At 39.6% G+C, this 19,942-nt stretch overlaps 1 protein-coding gene across 3 annotated transcripts in view; it reads right to left on the reverse strand.

Annotated features, from left to right (window-relative positions):
- Positions 1 to 5,855: 5,855 nt before the first annotated feature.
- Positions 5,856 to 19,942, reverse strand: part of sin3aa (SIN3 transcription regulator family member Aa) — a 31,016-nt gene continuing 16,929 nt past the window's right edge. For all 3 annotated transcript variants that reach the window (XM_088641774.1, XM_088641773.1, XM_088641775.1), the window contains exons 15-21: positions 18,609 to 19,185; positions 17,262 to 17,431; positions 15,797 to 15,970; positions 15,408 to 15,500; positions 14,752 to 14,846; positions 11,558 to 11,762; positions 5,856 to 10,865 (exon numbers count right to left, since the gene is read on the reverse strand). In XM_088641774.1, coding sequence (XP_088497900.1) covers positions 10,644 to 10,865; positions 11,558 to 11,762; positions 14,752 to 14,846; positions 15,408 to 15,500; positions 15,797 to 15,970; positions 17,262 to 17,431; positions 18,609 to 19,185 — 1,536 coding nt within the window. In that variant the 3' untranslated portion in view covers positions 5,856 to 10,643. The remainder of the gene's footprint in view (positions 10,866 to 11,557; positions 11,763 to 14,751; positions 14,847 to 15,407; positions 15,501 to 15,796; positions 15,971 to 17,261; positions 17,432 to 18,608; positions 19,186 to 19,942) is intronic.

Genomic DNA, 19,942 nt, shown 5'->3' on the forward strand with positions numbered 1-19,942 from the left:
TGCAGGCTCCTACAGCGCTTGAGTTTATTAGCCTAAAAGTTAAAAGAGCCTTCATCAGCTACCAACTTTTTCAACTGCTGCTGTTTGCTAATCGTTTGAGAGGTTTGAATCCCTCATTTAAACACCATTGAAGAGTCGTTAGGTGAATTCTCAAAGCCAGAGACCAGGGGAAATATTAATGAAATAAAGGGCTAAAAATTCCTGTTAATGGCTAGGGCACTTTGACATGGCTGTGACAGAAAACAGAGCAGCTAAACCTTGGAGACTATAATGGGAATGACTGAAATTCCTGCTTGGGTTTTATTACCAGTTGGTGGGTAGCTATCAGGCAAATGAAGTGTGTGACTCGTTAATACCAAGTAAGAAACGAACCCTGCAGCTTATTAATGGAGATGAAAAGAAATCAAAAAAGCTATTGGGGAATTAAAGAGCAAACAAGTTCCATATCCCAAAAGGAATCTGCAGAGCATCTGGATTTATTTTCCTGGTTATCACTCCATTATATGCTGAGGAGAGCAGAAAAGAATACCAACTATGAGCCTGGGCCTGTGGGCCTGAAATAAAAGTTTGTGTGAACAATTAGACTCATCTGTGTGGCCCTCTCACCAGGCCTGTCAAGCAGTAATGTTTTTCTTTTTCTTCCACCAGACTCCAGAAATAAAGAATGTGATTAATTAATTGCCTGAGCCGAGCAGCTGACATGCTGTTGACATAAGAACAAGATGTGGCTGATCACATTCTGCTGAACTCTTCTGAAAGTTTGGAATACTAAAACATTCTGGCTGCTAGACATAAGAAATGATCAACATTGTGTTTATCCCCTGCACATATCATACAGCTCTCCAGCTTCTCAGTTTCTTTTCTTCTTATGGAAGTAATGTCTCCTTCACAGTTATTAGTCTCCTCAATACGTCATGTAATCGCTTTCATTTTTCTAAATTAAATTAAAAACTATATTAAACTGAAATACATCACTTAATTTGAAATAAACATAGAAAGACCATTAAATCCAGCTTCTGTTCCCTAAGCAAAATGTGGCAGGATTATATAGTGGCACATGTTGAAACCTTTGACCAGAAGGGTCTGAACCCAGAATGCTGACACGGTTTGTAAAACATGTTGAAGATGAGAAACAAAGGAAAACAAACTCATCAACCAACCATCAAAAGGACTAACAGCTAGAAGCATTTTTCTTATTAATCCCAATGTAAATCAATTAAACAACTGAAATGCAGATTGTGACAATGTCCTGCAATGACTGTGTGAAAAAGCCTGAGTTCACACTACAGTGTATTTGCTTTGTGAATATGTGAAGCCAAAAAAGATTTTATGATCTATACAGTACACGAGGAAAGGTCAATGCATAGAAAACTCTGATGAGGTTTAGGTATTAATCTAGTCTGAAAGAGGCCTTTATCATTCAAACCCTTCCCACAACACTCATGCGGTACTTTGAAATATCTTCCATAATCTAGTTGCCAGATACAGTAAAACTTCACCTACTTTTTGACCTGAAACTTTATGAAAGAACAATTTTCCCCTTGAGTGAGTACCAATGCTTTCAGCCTAAAACCCAGAGCAAGTGCACTGGCCTGTTAACTCAGCAGATTCTCATGATGCTGTCAATGTAGCCAACATGTCTGAATAAAATAATTGTGCTCCCTGCAAGCAGTTTGTGTGACAGGTCAGATCAGAAACACACTCAGGGCACTCTTTGCAAAAGTTCTGCCAAACAATAGTGTTTTGTCATGCCCATCCCAGTGGAGAACAGAGCGGGAGGATAAGTGCCCTCCTCTTCATGAATAATCCTCACAGCAACTTGAACTCCACTCTTCTCAAACAGTGTCTTTCATTTTGCAGAGATACATTTTATTCACTCCATGCCAACTTGCATTAGGGGATGGGGAAAGAGAACATTAAGATAATTGGTTTGTGTAGATTGATTCAGACAATTAGTATATTATTGTCTGTCAGATGACATTATTCATTGAGTTAAGATGCAATGTAAAGTGCCCTACCCATTGTAAAAACGTTTATACACGAGGAAAGATTTTAGATCTTATTGTCAAGAAAAAACATGAAACAAGTTTGATTGTTTGAAAGGAACAAAAGAGTTCTAGGATGATACAATACATGCTAGGATAGATAAACTAAGAAAAATAACCACTGAAATTATTTATTGTAAATAATTTACACATACATTAACTTCTTTTTTTGCATCAGAACGTTTCTGATATGTGAATGGCCAGTTCTTTATATCAAGTTTTCTCCTTTTCTGTAGAATGTATAGATTTTCTTAGCATTCCTTTAACATGGACTTTCCAGGATCAGCTTGAACTGGATAAGGACTAAGATGATCCAATACAGATCCCAGCTGGTCTATGATATTTAGAAACAAGTGCTACAGAAGCATGTACTTTCCAGAAGGTTAGAGAGAAAGCATCAAACCTAAAATAACCATGCAATTTATTCAGATTTCTGGAAATTTAGGATGTTCATGGCATTGATTCTACAGTGTAAAACATGGCTGAATTTGATCAACTATTGCTTATTAAGACTTTGCCAGTTCACTGTTTCTCAGTTTTAAACAGGCAAAGTACTTTCACAAACATGTTTGCCAGATGAGACTCAGTTATGCGCTGCTTGGTGCTGCCTTGCGGTTCTTGGGCCCTTCTGTGGGGAGTCTGCATGTTCTCCCTGGATACATGCAGGTTTTCACCAGGTGCTCCGATTTCTTCCCACCATCCAAAGATAGGTTGGCTGGGTTCATTGGTGCATCTAATTCGTCCCTGTGTGATTGTCTGTATCCTGCAATGGTTTAGTAACCTGTCCAGGCTGTAGCCCTGCCCTGTATCCTGTACCTTAAGGATAGGCTCTAGGTCACTGTGAGATGTGCCAGGAAGGAGCAGATTTATCATAATGGATGACATGTAAGATCTGCCAATCAACAAACAGCTTGCGATGGGAAACTGGTCAAATCCAGCCTTACAAATTTAACACACACATTGATCTCCGGAGACTTAATGGTTCACCTTTAGGAGTTTATTAAATCAACTTACTAGATAACCCATAACACTCTTTACCGAAGGAAAATAATCTGAGTTTCATTACAGTAAATATATACCTCACCTTTTTTTTTTTAGTTATGGTGCTCATCTAAGGTTGAGGAAGATAACGCAATTAAAGAACATAATTTAGTAAACTCCTCATACACAAAATTAGTATGATCCTACCAGAACATTTTCCTAAAGTCTAGTCATCCAGAAGAGCTTTGTAATGACTGTCGTCCTGAGGCTCAGTCGTTTGAACTGCCTCATTAGCTGTGCTTAGAGGAAACTGTCCTGTGTACATCTGTCAGGCTCAGTCTTGTCATCTTCGCGAATTGGCAAGTGCACAAAAAAAGAACTGGGTCATGCTTTCTCTCAAGGAAGGCATCTCCTCTCACACCTGTCCAGACACATTTGTTCAAATATGCTCTCTGAGCACTAACTTGGGAATTGCACCTAGACTCAAGCTTTACGGATCTCGGGAAGAGAGCCTGTAAACTATGGAGAATTTGATAGCTTTACACCATGAAGGAAAAGGCAAAACTAAAACTTTGGCTATTGAATCTGAAACAGTGAGTCCACAAGCTTGTGCTTGCACACACATGTATTAACAGACAATCAATTTATAAAAACAAACAGATTTTATGGCCGGAACAATGTTTTACAAAAGCTCAACCCAATACAGGCTCAAATTACTTTTGACTGTTACTGAGCATCTCATATGAAAATACATTAACAACTAACATGTATTCTATAAAAAAATGTTTTCACTATTTTTTCTACATACAGTTGTGAGATAGTTTGTGAACCCTTTGAAATTACCTGGATTTCTGCATTAATGGCTCCTAAAATGTGATCTGATCTTCTTCTAAGTCATAATAATAAATAAAGACAGTCTTATTTAACAGACAACACACACAACATTTTACAGTCATATCTGTATTGAGCAAATGGTTTAAACAATCAAGGTCATTAATGGAGAAGGTATGTGAATCTTGAAGAGAGGATAATTGGATTCAGGTGTTCCAATCAATTCAGGTGTGGGTTTGACCTGCCCTGCTGTATCAAAACTCACAGTTTTGGTTACCTGCTCTTCACAACAGAATTCTGTGGACGTACAATATGGCCCGATCAAAAGAGATTTCAGAGGACCTCGGAAGAAGAGTTGTTGAGGCTTATAAGACTTGAAAGGGTTACGAAAGGATTTCTAAAGACTTGGGCCTCCATCAGTCCACAGTCAGGCAGATAGTTTACGAGTGGAAGAAATTCAGCACCGTTGCTACTCTCCCTAGGAGTGGGCGTCTACAAAGATCAGTGCAAGGACACACCGTAGAGTCCTCAAACGAGTGACAAAGAACCCTAGGGTGACTGTGAAGGATCTGCAGGCATCTCTTGCACATGATAACGTCTGTGTTCATGAGTCCACCATAAGAAAAACAGTGAACAAGAGTGGTGTTGGGAGGTTACCTTGGAGGAAACCACTGCTCTCCAAAACCTTGCTGCACGTCTTAAGTTTGTTAAAGACCACCTGGATGTTCCACAGCACTACTGGGACAATGTCCTGTGGACAGATGAGACAAAAGTTGAACAAGGGGACTTGATACAAGTATTCAAAACCCTCAGAGGCATCAAGTCAGCCCAGCAGGTTTCTTCAGAATGAGCAGTGAAACATGAACCAGGGGACATAAGTAGAAACTACTAGTAAGTGCATTTAAAACAAAACATGAGGCTCAACTTTACCCAAAGGGTTGTAGGAGTGTGGAACATGCTACCCAGCCATGTGGTTGAAGCCGACACCTTGGCTTCTTTTGAGAAAGCGCCAAGATCTTGGGAAGAATGAACTACTTATTTCTGAATGGATTCCTCTTGTTTGTAACTGTTCCTTTGATACAAAGAAATTAAAATTTTTAGCAGCCTATTAAATGTGAAGTACAACGTTTAGGTCTATTTGTCTTGTGTACTTTTCCTCAACTGTGGTTATAATTAATTGCTTGCACTTATATAGAATGTAATATATGCTTATATATTATATATGCTCAGGATCATTGACAAGAAGAAAAATAAGGCTGGTTACCAAATCCTTTAAGACCAGACCTTTTAGCTTACCTCATCTGTAACCTTTTGATTTCTACAGGAGTGTTAACCTAAAAGAGGGAAATTAAAAGGAAATTGGAGATGCGTAACAGGCTATTCTTTCATTCCTCTGCACAGTCCTTCAGCGCCCTCTGGTGGCAAGAATGACAGGGCATGCATTACAGATACCCAGCTCCACCTCATTGTTCAAATGCTACACTGAATCAATCACCTTCCTTTCCACCAACAGTAAATTAAGCACAAAGTGCTGAAATACATCAAATTAAAACTGTTTTTACTCTTTAATAATTTAAATTACTGTCAGCCATCCACAGTATTGTAAGTACTTAAAACTTTCATACATCATAAAATCTGAAAGCTTAAAAACTTTTCAGTATAACGCATTTTGTCATGTGAACAAACAATTATTAAACCCAGGTCATGCAACACCGACACAATGGTACGCTTAAACTGGTAAAGCAATTCTGAAAGGCAACCCAAGTTCTTCTGACCGAGTGTCTTGTATTCTAACACCAATGCAATGTGGAATTCTTCTGCAGGATAGAAGACCTAGAAAAAAAAATGTACATTAAAAAATGGTCACTGACCTAACCAAATTTGGCAGGCCATTAAGTTCTATATTGTGTCTCTCCAAATCAAAAATAGACTAGTGTGTCTTACAGGCTCGCATTATCTTAGGCGCTAAGAGATGGAACAGAAAAAAAAACACACTGCTCTATTTCAGTAATATTTTAATGGGAAATACTGCACTACACTCAAGTATACAACATAGTATATAAATCGTGTGGAGAGGTGGCAAAAAGGGTCACAGTAAAATGGAATACAAAAAGCAGTTAAACAAGTGCAGTTTTACAAGCTGGAGCCCCAACTCTCTCTCTTTTTATATTTTATACAGTAAATATAAAAATAAAACTGCAGTCCTGGGCACAAACTGTCCAAGATTTTGTCCAAGATTGTCTTTAGCTGGTGGCAGTGAGTGTTGGCAGTCAGGACCGGCCTTCTCAGCTGGTGAGAAGAACTAAAGAAGACATCTTAGTTCACTGGTTTCCATCAGTTGCTCAGTACGGGGAAAATGATATCTCTAAACTCGCCGCGAGGTCGGGATCTGGACTCTAGGCCCCTGTCTTTTCCTAAAATGATCTGACACCTTCAGCTATTGTTTGAGAATCCCACCTTGTTTGAGGGTCACTTTCCGACACTTTAATAACACTCGCACATAACAGAATTAATGCAGATGGCAGATAGTTCCCTCCACTTTTATCAGGGCTTTAGCTTTGACAAATGCTTCAGACAATGCAAATATGACGATCTAAAAAGCAATGTAATTTGGCATGAATTATCATAACAGAGGTGCTAAATAGGTATGGATTTTTGTTGAAGGTCCTTGTAGAGGTTCTTAAGAAACAATTGTGGTCCAATCCTCTGTTTTAAAGGAGTCCCACCCAGCACTGAGACAGCATTACGTAAACTGACAGTGCCCAAGAGCTGCAGAAGTGCCTTTAGAGAAACACTCACATATTTCATAAAGACTAAGAAACAAAGATTTATTTTCAAAACAGTGTATTGATAATGAAGATGAATTGCCCAGTCTGTCCTTTTCAGCCATATCATTTTCTAAATGTAAGCTTAGACCTCAAAATTAGTTGCACAAGTATCTAACATCAATGAAAAAGAATGGTTCTTTCAGCTTGTACGGAGACAGCCGTATGCTTTTTGCCAGACATTTTATATCAATTTTTTTCTCACCAGGCACAGTAGGGTATTAAAAATGCACCCCAAACAGGAGAAGGAAATTCAGGAATAGTTTTCAGATAAACACATTCTAATCCAGATTTAAGGTCTTATATTTATACAAAATCCTAATGCCTTAGTTCGATAGTTGGTTGGTTAATCCATTTAGAAACAATATTACAAACAGCATAACACTGCCTTAGGTTGCTTCCATCTCAATGGAAAATGACAGCACACTGTCCCTTTAGCAACCTTCCCATATTAGCACAACAAGTCAACTAGATGTTCAAAGGATTATACACCACAGTCAAACTACACGGAATTGGAGCACAGCTATGGTGTAGGAAGCTGTAAAAGGTCTTTTGAATGCAATGTGTCATTCAGATGTAATGTAGAAACAACACTGGAGTTCTTTAATATCTTTGAATATCAGTAAAAAAAGAAGCCCTACTTTCAGGACATTTGGCACTTTGAGTTTCTGGCCAAAAGTCAACACATGGAACCTCCTTTTCCAAGAGGTTAACAAACTGCAAAGATGTTGAATCACTTAGTGTGCATTGTCATAAAGCAGGTTTAAATATAAAGAACAGGCTGAGAAATTCTGCTCTGCGTAATATAATTGTAAGAGACAACCACTCATACATTAAGAAGGCAGGAATTTCTAGAAGAACCAAGAATATCTATTAAAAAGCACCATTTTAAACAGAATCCTACCCCTTAAAGAATAAGCACAGGTACTCTTAAAAATACAAATACAATCTAATTCTCAAAACAGAAGGTAACTGGGAAGAAACATTGAATTACAGCTACAAACATACCGAAGGTGACTGACCTAAATTGGACTTAAGACTGATTTACAGTTCCGTTTAATAAATGGTCACCATCAAAAAGCAAACCTGAAAGGCAGAATTGAGTCTTTCTACTATTCAGAGATAAAAAAAATCATGCCCCATCTGTTATAGTGCTGGACTGTCTTAAACCAATTCCCAGATGGTAAATGTAGGGACATTTGCTTACCTCAATTGTCTTTAATCTGAGACACAAAGAAAGTTTAAACCAGGACATGAGACAAAAAAAAACAACTTTCCAATATATACTAAATAGCTTTCTGGGCTTAGCTTGCGAAGGGCAAAAACCACTGAATTGTCTTTAAAGACCCTATGGCAGCCTATCAAACAATGAAAACCACTTGAATATCAGGGAAAACATTCCATCAACCTGCCTTTACACACAGTGACAAAACAAAGGCGAATGGCTACGCTGAACAGAGCCTCCAGGACTTTTTTTTCTCAATCCACCTGAGATCTTTGGATCATTTTTCTCCGTCTTGCCAAATTTAAGCGTGGCCTTACTGCACTAACCGTTGTCCTTTAGGACCAATCTGGGTCAGATTCCCATGATGTTCGTCGTGTAAACCCACACCCTTCCCATGGAAGGGAGAAAGAATGCAAATGTGGTTTAGGGAAAGTGCAAACACACACATGGGATCTTGAGTTCCCAGACCACTAGAAACCCATTGAAACTAAAGACTCTTTCCATCGCTTACAAACAGTGGTCAGATGATAAAACAAGGAACAGTTAACACCTGCATTGTCTCATTTAGTGCATTTGCCTCGCTGTATTCCCACCCTCATTGCACAATGAACGTGCAGAAGTCCGTGGTACCTGCATAGATGAACTGGAGCCCCTTGGCCGTTATGCTCCCCCGTGCTGAAAAGGGTTTGCCCTGTGAGAAAACTTGCCAAAGACATCAGGTCCATTTGCTACAAATGTCATTTTTATTTTTTTTAAATAAAGTTGAAATAAAGGGGCCATGATGATTCACAGAAAAGACATGCTGTGACATTTTGCTGTTTGCTTAAAAATGCAGATCTATATTTTAAGCAGAAATTTATCCAGGGTTACTTAAATGAGAAGAGGGTAATTGTTCAATTAAATAATTAAAAAAATAGACAACCCACAAGAGGGTGCTATATATTAGGATTACACTTCCAATAATAACTCCTTTGAAGGAGTCACTTTCTGTACAACATGAGTATTAGCTGATATTTCTTCAATATCACATCTATGAAACATGTTCAATATATCCAAATGGGCATTTTAGTATAATGTGAAATAAAAGCCAAATCTTTACCTTGAAATTTCAAGTTTAGGTAATGGGGTCACAAGAACATTTTTCTGATTTTTTTTAACGATAAAAAAGTTTTAATTTCAAAAATCCTGGATAAAGTTCTACTTATCAACATTTCTTTAGCTTTAAAAAAACAAAAAAACAAGAAAAAAACAACTATCATTATAAATCAACTCCCTTTGGTAAAAACTGTAATAAACGGTGTCTTGCATTATTTAAGTACTATAAGCCACCTCTCACTACACAGTAAGCTTGTAAAGTACGCTAGCACATCAATGCAGATCTCTGTAATAAAAAAGGTTTGACACTATATACAATTTATTTACAAAGTTTAAGCAGTGTGGGTAGTCCATTCTTATTGTTCTTGGTTCGTGTGTAAAAGCTGGTGTATTGGCATCAAGCATTGCCAGCAACTTCGAAGGTACTGTACTGGGGCGGCCAGGACTTTTTGTGATTGTGATATATATATTTATATATATTTATAGTGTCATATATCTGACATTTCACAAGATATACAATTTTACAATTTGTAGTCAGGAACCTTCATGATTGGCCCGACATTATTGTTAGCTCCTTAATTATTTTGCAAGAAATGCTGCACTGCATTTCTTTTTCCAGAGTTCTTTTTTTTTCTTGCTATAGGTAATTCTTTTTAAAAAACGCTGCCTTTGTCTGAATAAGGTACTTTAAATAGTTTTAATAGGGTATCAAGCTGTCGACCAAGACTTGCAATTGACCAGCCCCTCGAAGCAAGGAAACTGCTTGGAAAACGAGGTTTTGTTGGAGTTTTTGTAAGTAATCTTGTTGGTGGAAGGTTCATAGGAATACTGTTATACTGCAATGCTTACCTCAAGGGCTAATATGTTATATTTGAATGAAACCAACTTCCATTTCCATTGAAATGGTGGCGAGCCATGAACCCCGTTAAAAATCAGGCCTGTTCAACCCAAAACAAGAGCTTTTTAAATCCCTAGGTCTTTCTGAAAAGTGAAAGTGCGTCATCTCTGAATAAAGTGTGCATTTTCCCCAAACCTTTTAAAAATGCATACCCCAAATTATTCTCTCTCTTTCCAACTGTATGAAATTATGGCCATTTGGCCTCACACACAAGAAAATTATTAACCTGCTTGAATTTTAACGGATTTTAACAAAAACCCTGGCTTGTCCCTTTTAGCTTTGCCCCACCCCTCGCTACTGTGATACTTGACAGATTTTAAAATGTCTCCCAACATCTCAGCTGCATTCCAGCAGGTAACTCTTACCACCCCATCCTGATGGGCCTGAGCAGCATTCAAAGTATGACATTTACGGTTAGACAATTTAAGGTTGTTATGCGATTGAGCGGCCAGCGAAGTTTACTACGGCATTCAGGGTCGGGGGGGTGTTAAGAAACAGGTCATGCTTTAACTAGTTTTGGCACCAAGGCCCTGCAAGAGCAGGTACAGCTAAAATGCTGCTAAAATCAAAACAACAACAAAAAACAATCCACCAGCCGCCCACAGTACAATATGGCAACCAGCTGTGTTTGCTGCCACTTGGTTCCAATAAATTTGTTGATAAACCCCCCATCCCCCTTCTCCCCAAAACCTAACAAAACAGACCCCCTTTTTTCTTCCCAGGGCATGGGAAGATGATGGTGCTTAGTACTTTGTTCCGTACTTGACACGGTATTTGTTGATGCTCATGAAGTGTAGGATCTCCGTCTCACAGGAGGTTGTGCAAGGCAACAGTCCCTCCAGCCCCTCTCCCATTAACCACTTGTTGGTGTCGGCGGCCATCTCTCTGGTGACGTGCTCCTTCGTCCACTTGTCCACCCAGGCCTGGAAGCGCTGGTGCAGCCGTTTGCTGACCCTCTCGTGCGACTGCAAACAAAGTCGGAGAGTGTTACAACCCCAACACATACTCCTGCCCAAACCGTGCCACACGGCAACACAAACATAGAAATCCCTTTCAGAAAAATGCCTGGATCGACTGCTTGATCAGTTTTCAGTTTAGTTTATTTGTCAGATGCAATGAAATGCTTATTTGCGTGTAGGCTCCAATACAGAGACATTAGGGAATCATCAAAACATGAACACAATATTAGCAGCAACAAAAAAGTTCAATAACATACAACTTAAAAAACAAGTCAGATAAGCAGTGTGAGAAGAGAAAAAAAACATCAGTGTGAGTCAGCGGTGTGTGAGTTCAGCAATCTAACAGCCAGCAGGAAGAAGCTGTCTCAGAATCTGGAGATATGTGCCTTTATGTTCCTATTACGCTTACCAGGGGGCAGGGGAGAATAAAAGTGAGAAACCAGGATAATGAACAAACAGGTACAAAATCAGGAGGAGCGGGGGGAAATCACCAGAGTACAAAGCTTCTAACTTCCAAATGGGGCACAAAAGCCTGCCCTCAGAGTTCAGATACTCACGCCACACCCCGGAATGTTGTTTTTTTCTTGTTTTTAAAGCCTTTTCTTGAAGAATAATTCCATATCAAAATAGAGCAGGTCATTCGGAAGGGGGTAGGGGTGTGGGTGTACCTTCAAGAAAATTTCAAAAAGGATTACTACCTGGTGAGCCCGAAGCAAGGCTGTGCGCCGATACATGTAGTCTTCCGATTTGAAGACATAGACCATCTTGTAGGAATTGAGCTTGAACTTGCACTCCATCTTATTCAGATTCTCCACATTCTCCAAGGTCTTCTTCCCACCTTCCTTGCCCTCCTTCTCCTGCAGCTCCCTTCCTCGCTGGCATTTGCGTATCCGACGCAGGTTCCTTAGTAGGAGAGAGGAAGAAATGCTTTTAAACAACCATCTTGCTCAACATGGCTGAAATCCACAATCCCACCAAGTCCAGTATTTGAGTTCTAGTCCCGATTTCCATGCTTACAATCCACACTATTAAAAATCAATCAGTTCAAGCAGTATTAACGCAGTTGCATCTAAATACAGTGCACTTCCGTTAGAAAATTTACCAAAGAATCACTTTTCATGGAGTTTATATCCTTGATGCACAACACATTGATCCAACAAATGGCACAATCCACTGTATGCAAGCATTAAACTGCAATGATTTTCCCCACTTCAATAAGTAAAGTAAAATTTGTACTTACCGTAGAAGTTACTGGTGAGTGGGGACAGAAGCCATGAATCAAATTTTGCATTCAGGGCTCCACTTAAACATACAGCTGTGAACTAGCTAATTCTCATAAAATGAGAAAAAAACAAACTGTTTATATAGTCACCAAAAAGGTTCACAAACCACAAATTTCACTAGAAGTTCATTGCAAATCTTCAAATTACAACAGATGTTAATACCCAGGAGAGAATAATACCACATCTAAGCACCTAGAAAAACGGTCTGAAAAACAGAATTAGACTTTCAATCAAGTAAAAATCTGCTTGTCGATCCCTTCTAAAGACTACTACATTTTTAGACTCCGAAAGCAGGAGGGTTTTACACACATTCAGCGATCTGTGCACAAAACAGCATCAAAACAGGTGGATTTCATTTTCTTAAACGTCTTGCACTGGAGAGGGCAGGTAGATCCACCTGATGCAAACATTCGCATTCGTCCTGTTAGGCCAATACGCCAATTTTCAGGTCTTGATTTTCCAAATGCAAGAAACATCTTGCGACACATTCAGACAATAGGGTCACAAATTCCCTAAAACACAAATAAATGTTTGGTTGTAGGCTTGTCCATGTGGAGAAGGCTATCACCATTTTCAGCTTAGAAATTCTGTGATTTAGTCCCTTACGGTGGAAGGAGCACAGTGCTCTGCATTTAACCAGATCTAATCGGTTTTATTTCTGCTGTACTTGTCAACAACCAGAATCAGACATATCTTTGATGTAGCAACCACCCTTACACACATTTCTCTCAGACCGCTGAAAAAAATACACGCACATTTTGGGAATAAAATTCATACCAGAAGTTTATTAACAAGCCCCTCTGGCAAAGTACAGTGTAGCAGGTGTTAAATTAGAATCATATCAAGATTTTTCTTCTGCCAGCACTGTATTCTAGATCCCCACCCCCAGCCAAAATATTTAACGGGAGTGCACTGTATCTATAGGATGGTTATCACAGAAATTCACAAGAGAATAATATACACTCAGGTCTTTGAGATCATATACATCATTTAAAGTAATACAGAAACATTCATAAAATTCTTTACACATACAGTTGTTTTTTGGAAAAAAATACATATGCACAAAATATAACTGATGGATCCTGGCAGACAATAAAACATTATCTTATTGAAATCTCAAGTTTTGCCCTTCATATCTGTATCATGTCAATTTATACCACCAGTGGAATTAAACATTTCTAATATTAATTGCACCTCTGGCTGTCATAAGATATATATATATTTTATTTAGTCTTGATTAAGGATCCCAGCTGATACTTCCCTACAGTCGCTACAATCATCTCATGCTCAACAGAAAATTCAAAGACTTTGCATATTCTGAGGTGACTTTGCAACTAAAATGGCAAGAACTACATGCTAACAAAAAAATAATTACAAATTTCTTTAGGATAAACAAAAAAGTGCCTGTGTTGGTAAGATTTCAAGTACTAACTGCTTAAATATACAAAAGGACTAAATGAATACGAGACCAAGGCAAATACGACTTCATGTGACAGAGTATTTAGATATGCTTATCACAGAACAGTGGGCAGCAGGCTTCGAATTAGAACATAAGTTACAGAGACAAACTTTTAGTGCAAAACTCAAATGACACTGGTGGTATAAACTGTGCTTCCCTCCAGCAAAATATAAAACATTCCTTTCTGTTCATTTTTTTTACCCATTTTCCATGATTAGTTTCTATACAGTAAAACAGTGAAATAAATTAAAAAACTAGTGATCTGGTGATGCTAGAGTACAACAAAACCATCATGAATATTTTTCAGGCAGGCTGTTATCAGAAACTCCACTGAAGTAAACACTGCACATGGAACCCAATAACACTATTTTTCAGACATCTAATAGAATCTAGTATAAATGCCCTCATTTAAGAAAAAAACAATTATATTATCCTCTCCCGGTGTTTGGTGTACATTGTTAAATAAATAAACTCATGCCTTGGCACATCAAAATCATTTTAGAAAATACCCCTTTAAAGTTCAAGTGCAATATCGGCAATGTAACCCTTACTGATCCATGCATGAGTGAAAGGGAAAAACATACAATAAACAGCGTCTATACTTTGTGCACCCATAGCCTGAGTCAGAGTACAGTTTTATGGGGGACAGGAACAATAGACAAAAGGTTTGTTTTAACTTCTAGGGTTATCAAATTACCTAGAAGCTGTTAAAATAAGCCTCTACATTACAAATTCAGAAAAATTTTTTACTGAGATATGGTGGGCATCACAAACTTTCCAGTCAAACAAACCTAAGACATCCAACCCCTTCATAAAACATTCTTTTGAAGGAATAAGACCGGGTTAATTCCCATTGTTGTCCCCTTATCTAGTCAAGCCCAAAAAAGTGCTTTCCTGTGCACTTATATCTGGACACCTCCATCACCAGCCAGTATAATTATGGTAAATGCCAATGACCCAGTTTTACTAATGGACGGGGGAAATCCTACGTTTCGCATGTCACCACAGAAGGGCTAAAAGTAGTTATTTAATCACATAAAATATTTTTATCCCACAGGCTTATAAAATTGTACTGCAACAGACGCAGCTGTACAAAGAGCACTTGGGCAGAGACCATCGTTCACACTGGGATCACAACCCAGACCCTCACCTTGGGAGAAACACAGGCTTCTGTGCAAGATGCTCCCGCAGCTCCGGAGAGGTAGAATCTGAGTTCACGTATCTCTCGACATAATCTGACCAGCGCTGGAGAAGAAGCAAACATCACAGAAGCCATCAGAATAAACAGTTAATATTAAGGGTGTATACACTTGAGAAAAGGGCTGTCATACTGCTAAGAACGGAGTAAGAGCAATGTGTTTTTTTTTTTTCTTTAATCAGAAAGGATACAAAATAACTTAAATTAATACATTTGTACTGCACCTTCTAAATACAACGATAGGCTTGGAAAATATTCTAATATGCTCCATAAGCATGAAGAGTGAAGTCTTGAACCAAGAACAGCGAGGGAGGTTAAAAAGACATGGATGTGCAAGGAAGGAATAGATAACAAAATTTAAAACTTCTCACAGTGAACAGCAGGAACCATCTATAAAATCTATAAAATTCAGACACCCTGTTCTCCAGGTTGGTAAAATATGAAGCAGTGTGAAACAATCTAAAAATAAAGTACAGATGGAAAAGTGCTGAAAATGACCAGGTGAAACTAGTGATTTGAAGAGGCATACCTGCCACACAGCAAAAAGGAAGACAAGGATTCAAGCCATGAGGTCACAGGGAGCTGACAGAAATCTATTAACAACTGACCTCTGCCTCCACGGGCTCATCTGAATTCTCCTCCTCTGTGTCCAGGAGCTCGATGGTCAGCTGCACCTGCCCTCTACTCTGAATGAACATGAGCTGGACGACACACGAAGAGCAAACATTACCATTCACTGCGATTGTGCTTCTGAATACTTTTTTACAGCTATTCAATGCAATTTATCATCTACAAAAATAATCGTTTGCATTTCACTTGAAAACCAAAAATACTTGGGGACATTAATATGAGAATACGACGGATGAAACTTGATTCTAAAGGTTTAGGTCATTTTTCTGCCGGCAATTTTTCAATATGATAATTTTGTGAACTTCAGCATGTGCACGGTTAACTGGTCTGACACCATGGTCGACAAGATCCTGATCTCGATCTCTACCTTGAAGCAGTTCTCATCCGACATCAGCTGCTCTGCCTTGCGCTGGTAGGCTGCCTCGGAGGCAGCTCTGGGTGTCTGAGTGGACAGAGTGCCTCCAGTGGCTCCATTTGAGCTCTCGGAAAGGTACAGGTCTGTCACCTGCACGCAAATCTCATCACTCACAATGTGCTGGAGCTGGAGAAAAGGAAAAAGCGAGAATATCAGAATCAGTCAACACTGTACCAAGAAAGGGCATTTTCATGTTTTAAAGTTCACGTGGACTACATTACCATCTCAGTACAAGTCAGAATTGTGTTGTATACAACATATGCGTCTTATCCAGGTATATTTTTCCCTCCCAATAACTATGAGTAAGGTCTGACTTAAATTTATGGAAAACAATTATTGCTGGCAAAGAAATAAAAATCAGAGAATGTGGTCGAATGATGAAGAATTCAATATAAACACATGGGAGATCTGGTTCCACATTTTTGGCTTATAAATTTTATTTTCCCGGATTGCACTTTTTAACCCCTCAGTTTACTCCAAAACATTTGACCAGGTATCCATTTTTATGCAATACCATCCCAATAGAGTTTTACATTTTCAAATGCAAATCTATACGCAGAACTAAACTATGTTAATAGTGCACCAAGACTGGCCTGCATGAAATAATGCAACTCGCATGAAACAGTTACCAACATGAGGGCAGGAATCTATATGATCATGAAATTCCACATAAAAAAAATAACAGCAACCGAGACATAAAATACACACTATACACAACTGATTATTTCTGTCAGTTTTGCTTTTCTCTATTCTATTAAGTTATAATAATAGTTTAGGTACTTTAAATTTTTTTTTTTAAATCTCATTTTTGTCTTGATGCAGATTTTGTAAAAAGGCTCATGATTTTGCAAAAACTGGTTCAGGTTTGGGCTTAGTAAACTTATTTACTATAAATTACAGATCAGTTGAGGCGTATAAATCGACATCTTCCACTTTAGAAACTGTTTTCAGTTTAAACTACCTGAGCCAAAACCAGCAACATCTCCTCAGGACCCAGGAGTAGATGAAGAATTAAAAAAGAGAGAAATCAGGGTAACCAATGGCAAGGCAGAAACAATAAATCGTGTCAGGCGTGGCTGAGGATTGCTCATCCGAGAAAGCCTGGACTGCAGTCCGGAGCGCTTCAAATCCTCTTGCCAGCTCTGTCCTGATACTCCGGGCACGTGTGGCTGAGCTCTGCCACCGATAGCTAGGGATGGATTTCTCTTGGGTATCCTCAGCATCCATCAGTTACGTGTGTTTTTAATCCCCGCCTTTTATTTGACACAAATGTCACGACGTTCATAGTTTGGAGTGGAAAACTAAGCCGACGATTCTCTGAGCTTACTCTTCAGATTCGGACTCCTTACTGATGAGGAACCCTACCAATCAAGCGGCTGAGATGGTCCACCATATACTTTGTGGCAGGGCTCCTTACCTGCCTGACGATGCTCTGGATGAGCTTGTCCATGGTGAAAGCGATGTAGGCGTGGATGGTGAACATCTCTCGCAATGAGTCCTCGTACTGGGACGCGTCCATGTTCCCATCCAGCAGGTTGCGCACCATCTCCAAGAAGGCGGAGTAGTAATCTTCCACCTCGATATCCACTAGAATTAGGAAAAGACACACTTACATGTGTAAATACTACACATACACCCAGCCAACAAAGGTGATGATTACAATGTTAAAACTGCTTTCAAATACAGCAATAAATCAAAAGACAAAATTATCTTGCGAAAAAGATGAATTCCTAATGCAAGAAATTGTATATGTCTAATAGTGATCTCATCTTTATCTCTTTCCTAACTTCAGTATCTGACTTTACAATGTCTCTTTTCGTGAAGTGTAAAGTTTAATTCGCTATTCACCGTCTGCTGATAACTGAAAAAAGGATTCTGCCGCATATGTCAATGTGTAACATCTGTCTTCTCGCTCACTACACAAGCTTTTAGAATTGTGTTAGATTTTTTTAAAGTGATAACTAAATCTGGTTAGCTAATATTATGAAAGAAAGAAGGCCTTCAGAACACCAGTACCATGTTCGGCACCATTGTACAGAAATGTAATCTTAATCAAATAAGCCTAGAATTTAATTATTTTAGAATAAGAATTTTTAATTGTGAGACACACATTCACAGAGCCCCCCCCCCCAAAGAAAGATAACATAAATTAATTAAAAATAAAAAGGTGGAATATCATAATTTAATAAGTCTTCATCCCCCTTGGTCAATACTTCCAATACTTCAATACATCCCCCTTGGTCAACACATCTGGCAGCTACTACAGCCATTAGTCTTTTTGGGTAAGTCTCTAACTTTGCACACCAAGATGGAGCAATATTTGCCCATTCCTCCTTGCAATGATGATCAACTAAAAACCAATAGACCAATCAGGATTATTATTGCCACAGGTAGCAATCTCGATGCCCTGGATACACTGTCAAAACCCAAAGTATTTATACACTAGCGTGAGTGGTGGCAATCCCAGTCCATACATAAAGGAGAGTTATGACACTTTTGTGATCACACACAATTTTTCTATTTTGCTTTTTACAATACCAGCCGTGGCCTTAAGTTCATTTTTCAGCACAGAAACCATAAAAGTGCCTTATCAGAGCTTTTGGCAATGAAACGATCAATAGGTGCACGCCACACCGCTTTTCCTTTTTTTCTTTACGCGACCTTTCATAGACAGTAACCTGCTGGGATCAAGTGAGCTAAAAGCAGCAGACAGATAAAAATGATAACGGTGCTATAAAACAGGACCAGCCTTTGAAGCACTTACTGGGCTCCTTCAGTCTGAGCTGGATGGCTGGATTGTCATTCTTCTCCCGCTTGGTGCCCAGCACCTCCCTCTCGCAGTCTCGCTCGCGGCAGTCCTCCTCGATCTGCCGCTCGGCCTGCCCGTAGATCCGCAGCAGCCGGGAGCACAGGATCTGGTGCAGCCGCAGGAAGATGTACCAGTTGTTGTTGACATAGAACAGGTTGTAGGCCTCGTCGGTGCCTCGCAGCTTCTGGGCGGCCGTGTTGCCGAAGAGGAGCTTGGACTTGGTCGGGCTGCCCCCGCCAGCTGCCACCCCGTTGTGCTTCTTCGTGCCCGCCTCGTCCAGCTCCATCTCCTCCTCCTCTTCCTCTTCCACGTCGGACAGCTCCCCTCGCTGCGCAAACAGCAGGTCTGGGATGAAGTGGTAGATCACCTGCTTGATTTTGTACTTGTCCTCCTTCTGGATGCCGGCCTGCCTCTTCACATGGTGGATGATGAGCGAGGCGGCGTCCTCCAGGATCTGCTTGTCCTCGTACGACAGCGTCATGTGCGGCCCCGCGGGCGGTGTGGCGTTCTCCTCCGACGCCTGCTCCTGCCTCTGTAAGGTGACAGGGACGCACGCGGCTGAGCGATACCACCGTGCAGAAGTGGTATTCGCCTGCCCTTCTGGACACTATGCAATGCAGCGTGCGGGGATGTCAACAGAACAGCACTGCATCGCAGCTGGAGTAGGGATATCACGTAGCTGTAATGCACCCTTTCATGCGGCTCACTCATGTGTAATGAGAACGTCTTCTGCTCCGAGATGCGTACAAAGAAGTCACCGATAGACACCGACAGACATTGCTCGTTGTTTTAATTCCTTCTGTTTGTGCTGCTGCCAATCTTAGGCCCAAAACATTTCTGCCTAACCAATGGAGGATATTGTAATGAGCTCAAATTCCCGCTGACCTTTCCGTGGTTTTGCACAGAAAAATGTCAAAAGATGTTAATTTCCCCTCCAAGTGTTAAAAAAAAAAGGATACCAGCACTCAAAGAGTAATAAGGCTGAAAAACACAAGCGCTAAGAGAAAGAGTGTTGGACTCAATATCCTATCAGCTTTGCTCAAAACGTGAAATTACTTTTTCAATGTAACACGGACTTCACTTAAATACATTCAGAAAGTGATAAACAAAAGAAATTCTACTACCTAAATTAGACACTGGGTTGCAGAAATGCTATACAAATTAAAAAAAGGTTATTTCCACACCAGACAGAAGAAGCCAAGGCAATGTCCTAGTTTGGGCTTTACATCTTGTATACATGCCACCACTGTATGTCTCACAGGACGTACTGAGAATTAGGAATTAAGTAC

This window comes from Lepisosteus platostomus, chromosome 7 (genome assembly GCF_059453375.1).
Source record: "Lepisosteus platostomus isolate fLepPlt1 chromosome 7, fLepPlt1.hap1, whole genome shotgun sequence".
Lineage (NCBI taxonomy): Eukaryota > Metazoa > Chordata > Actinopteri > Semionotiformes > Lepisosteidae > Lepisosteus > Lepisosteus platostomus.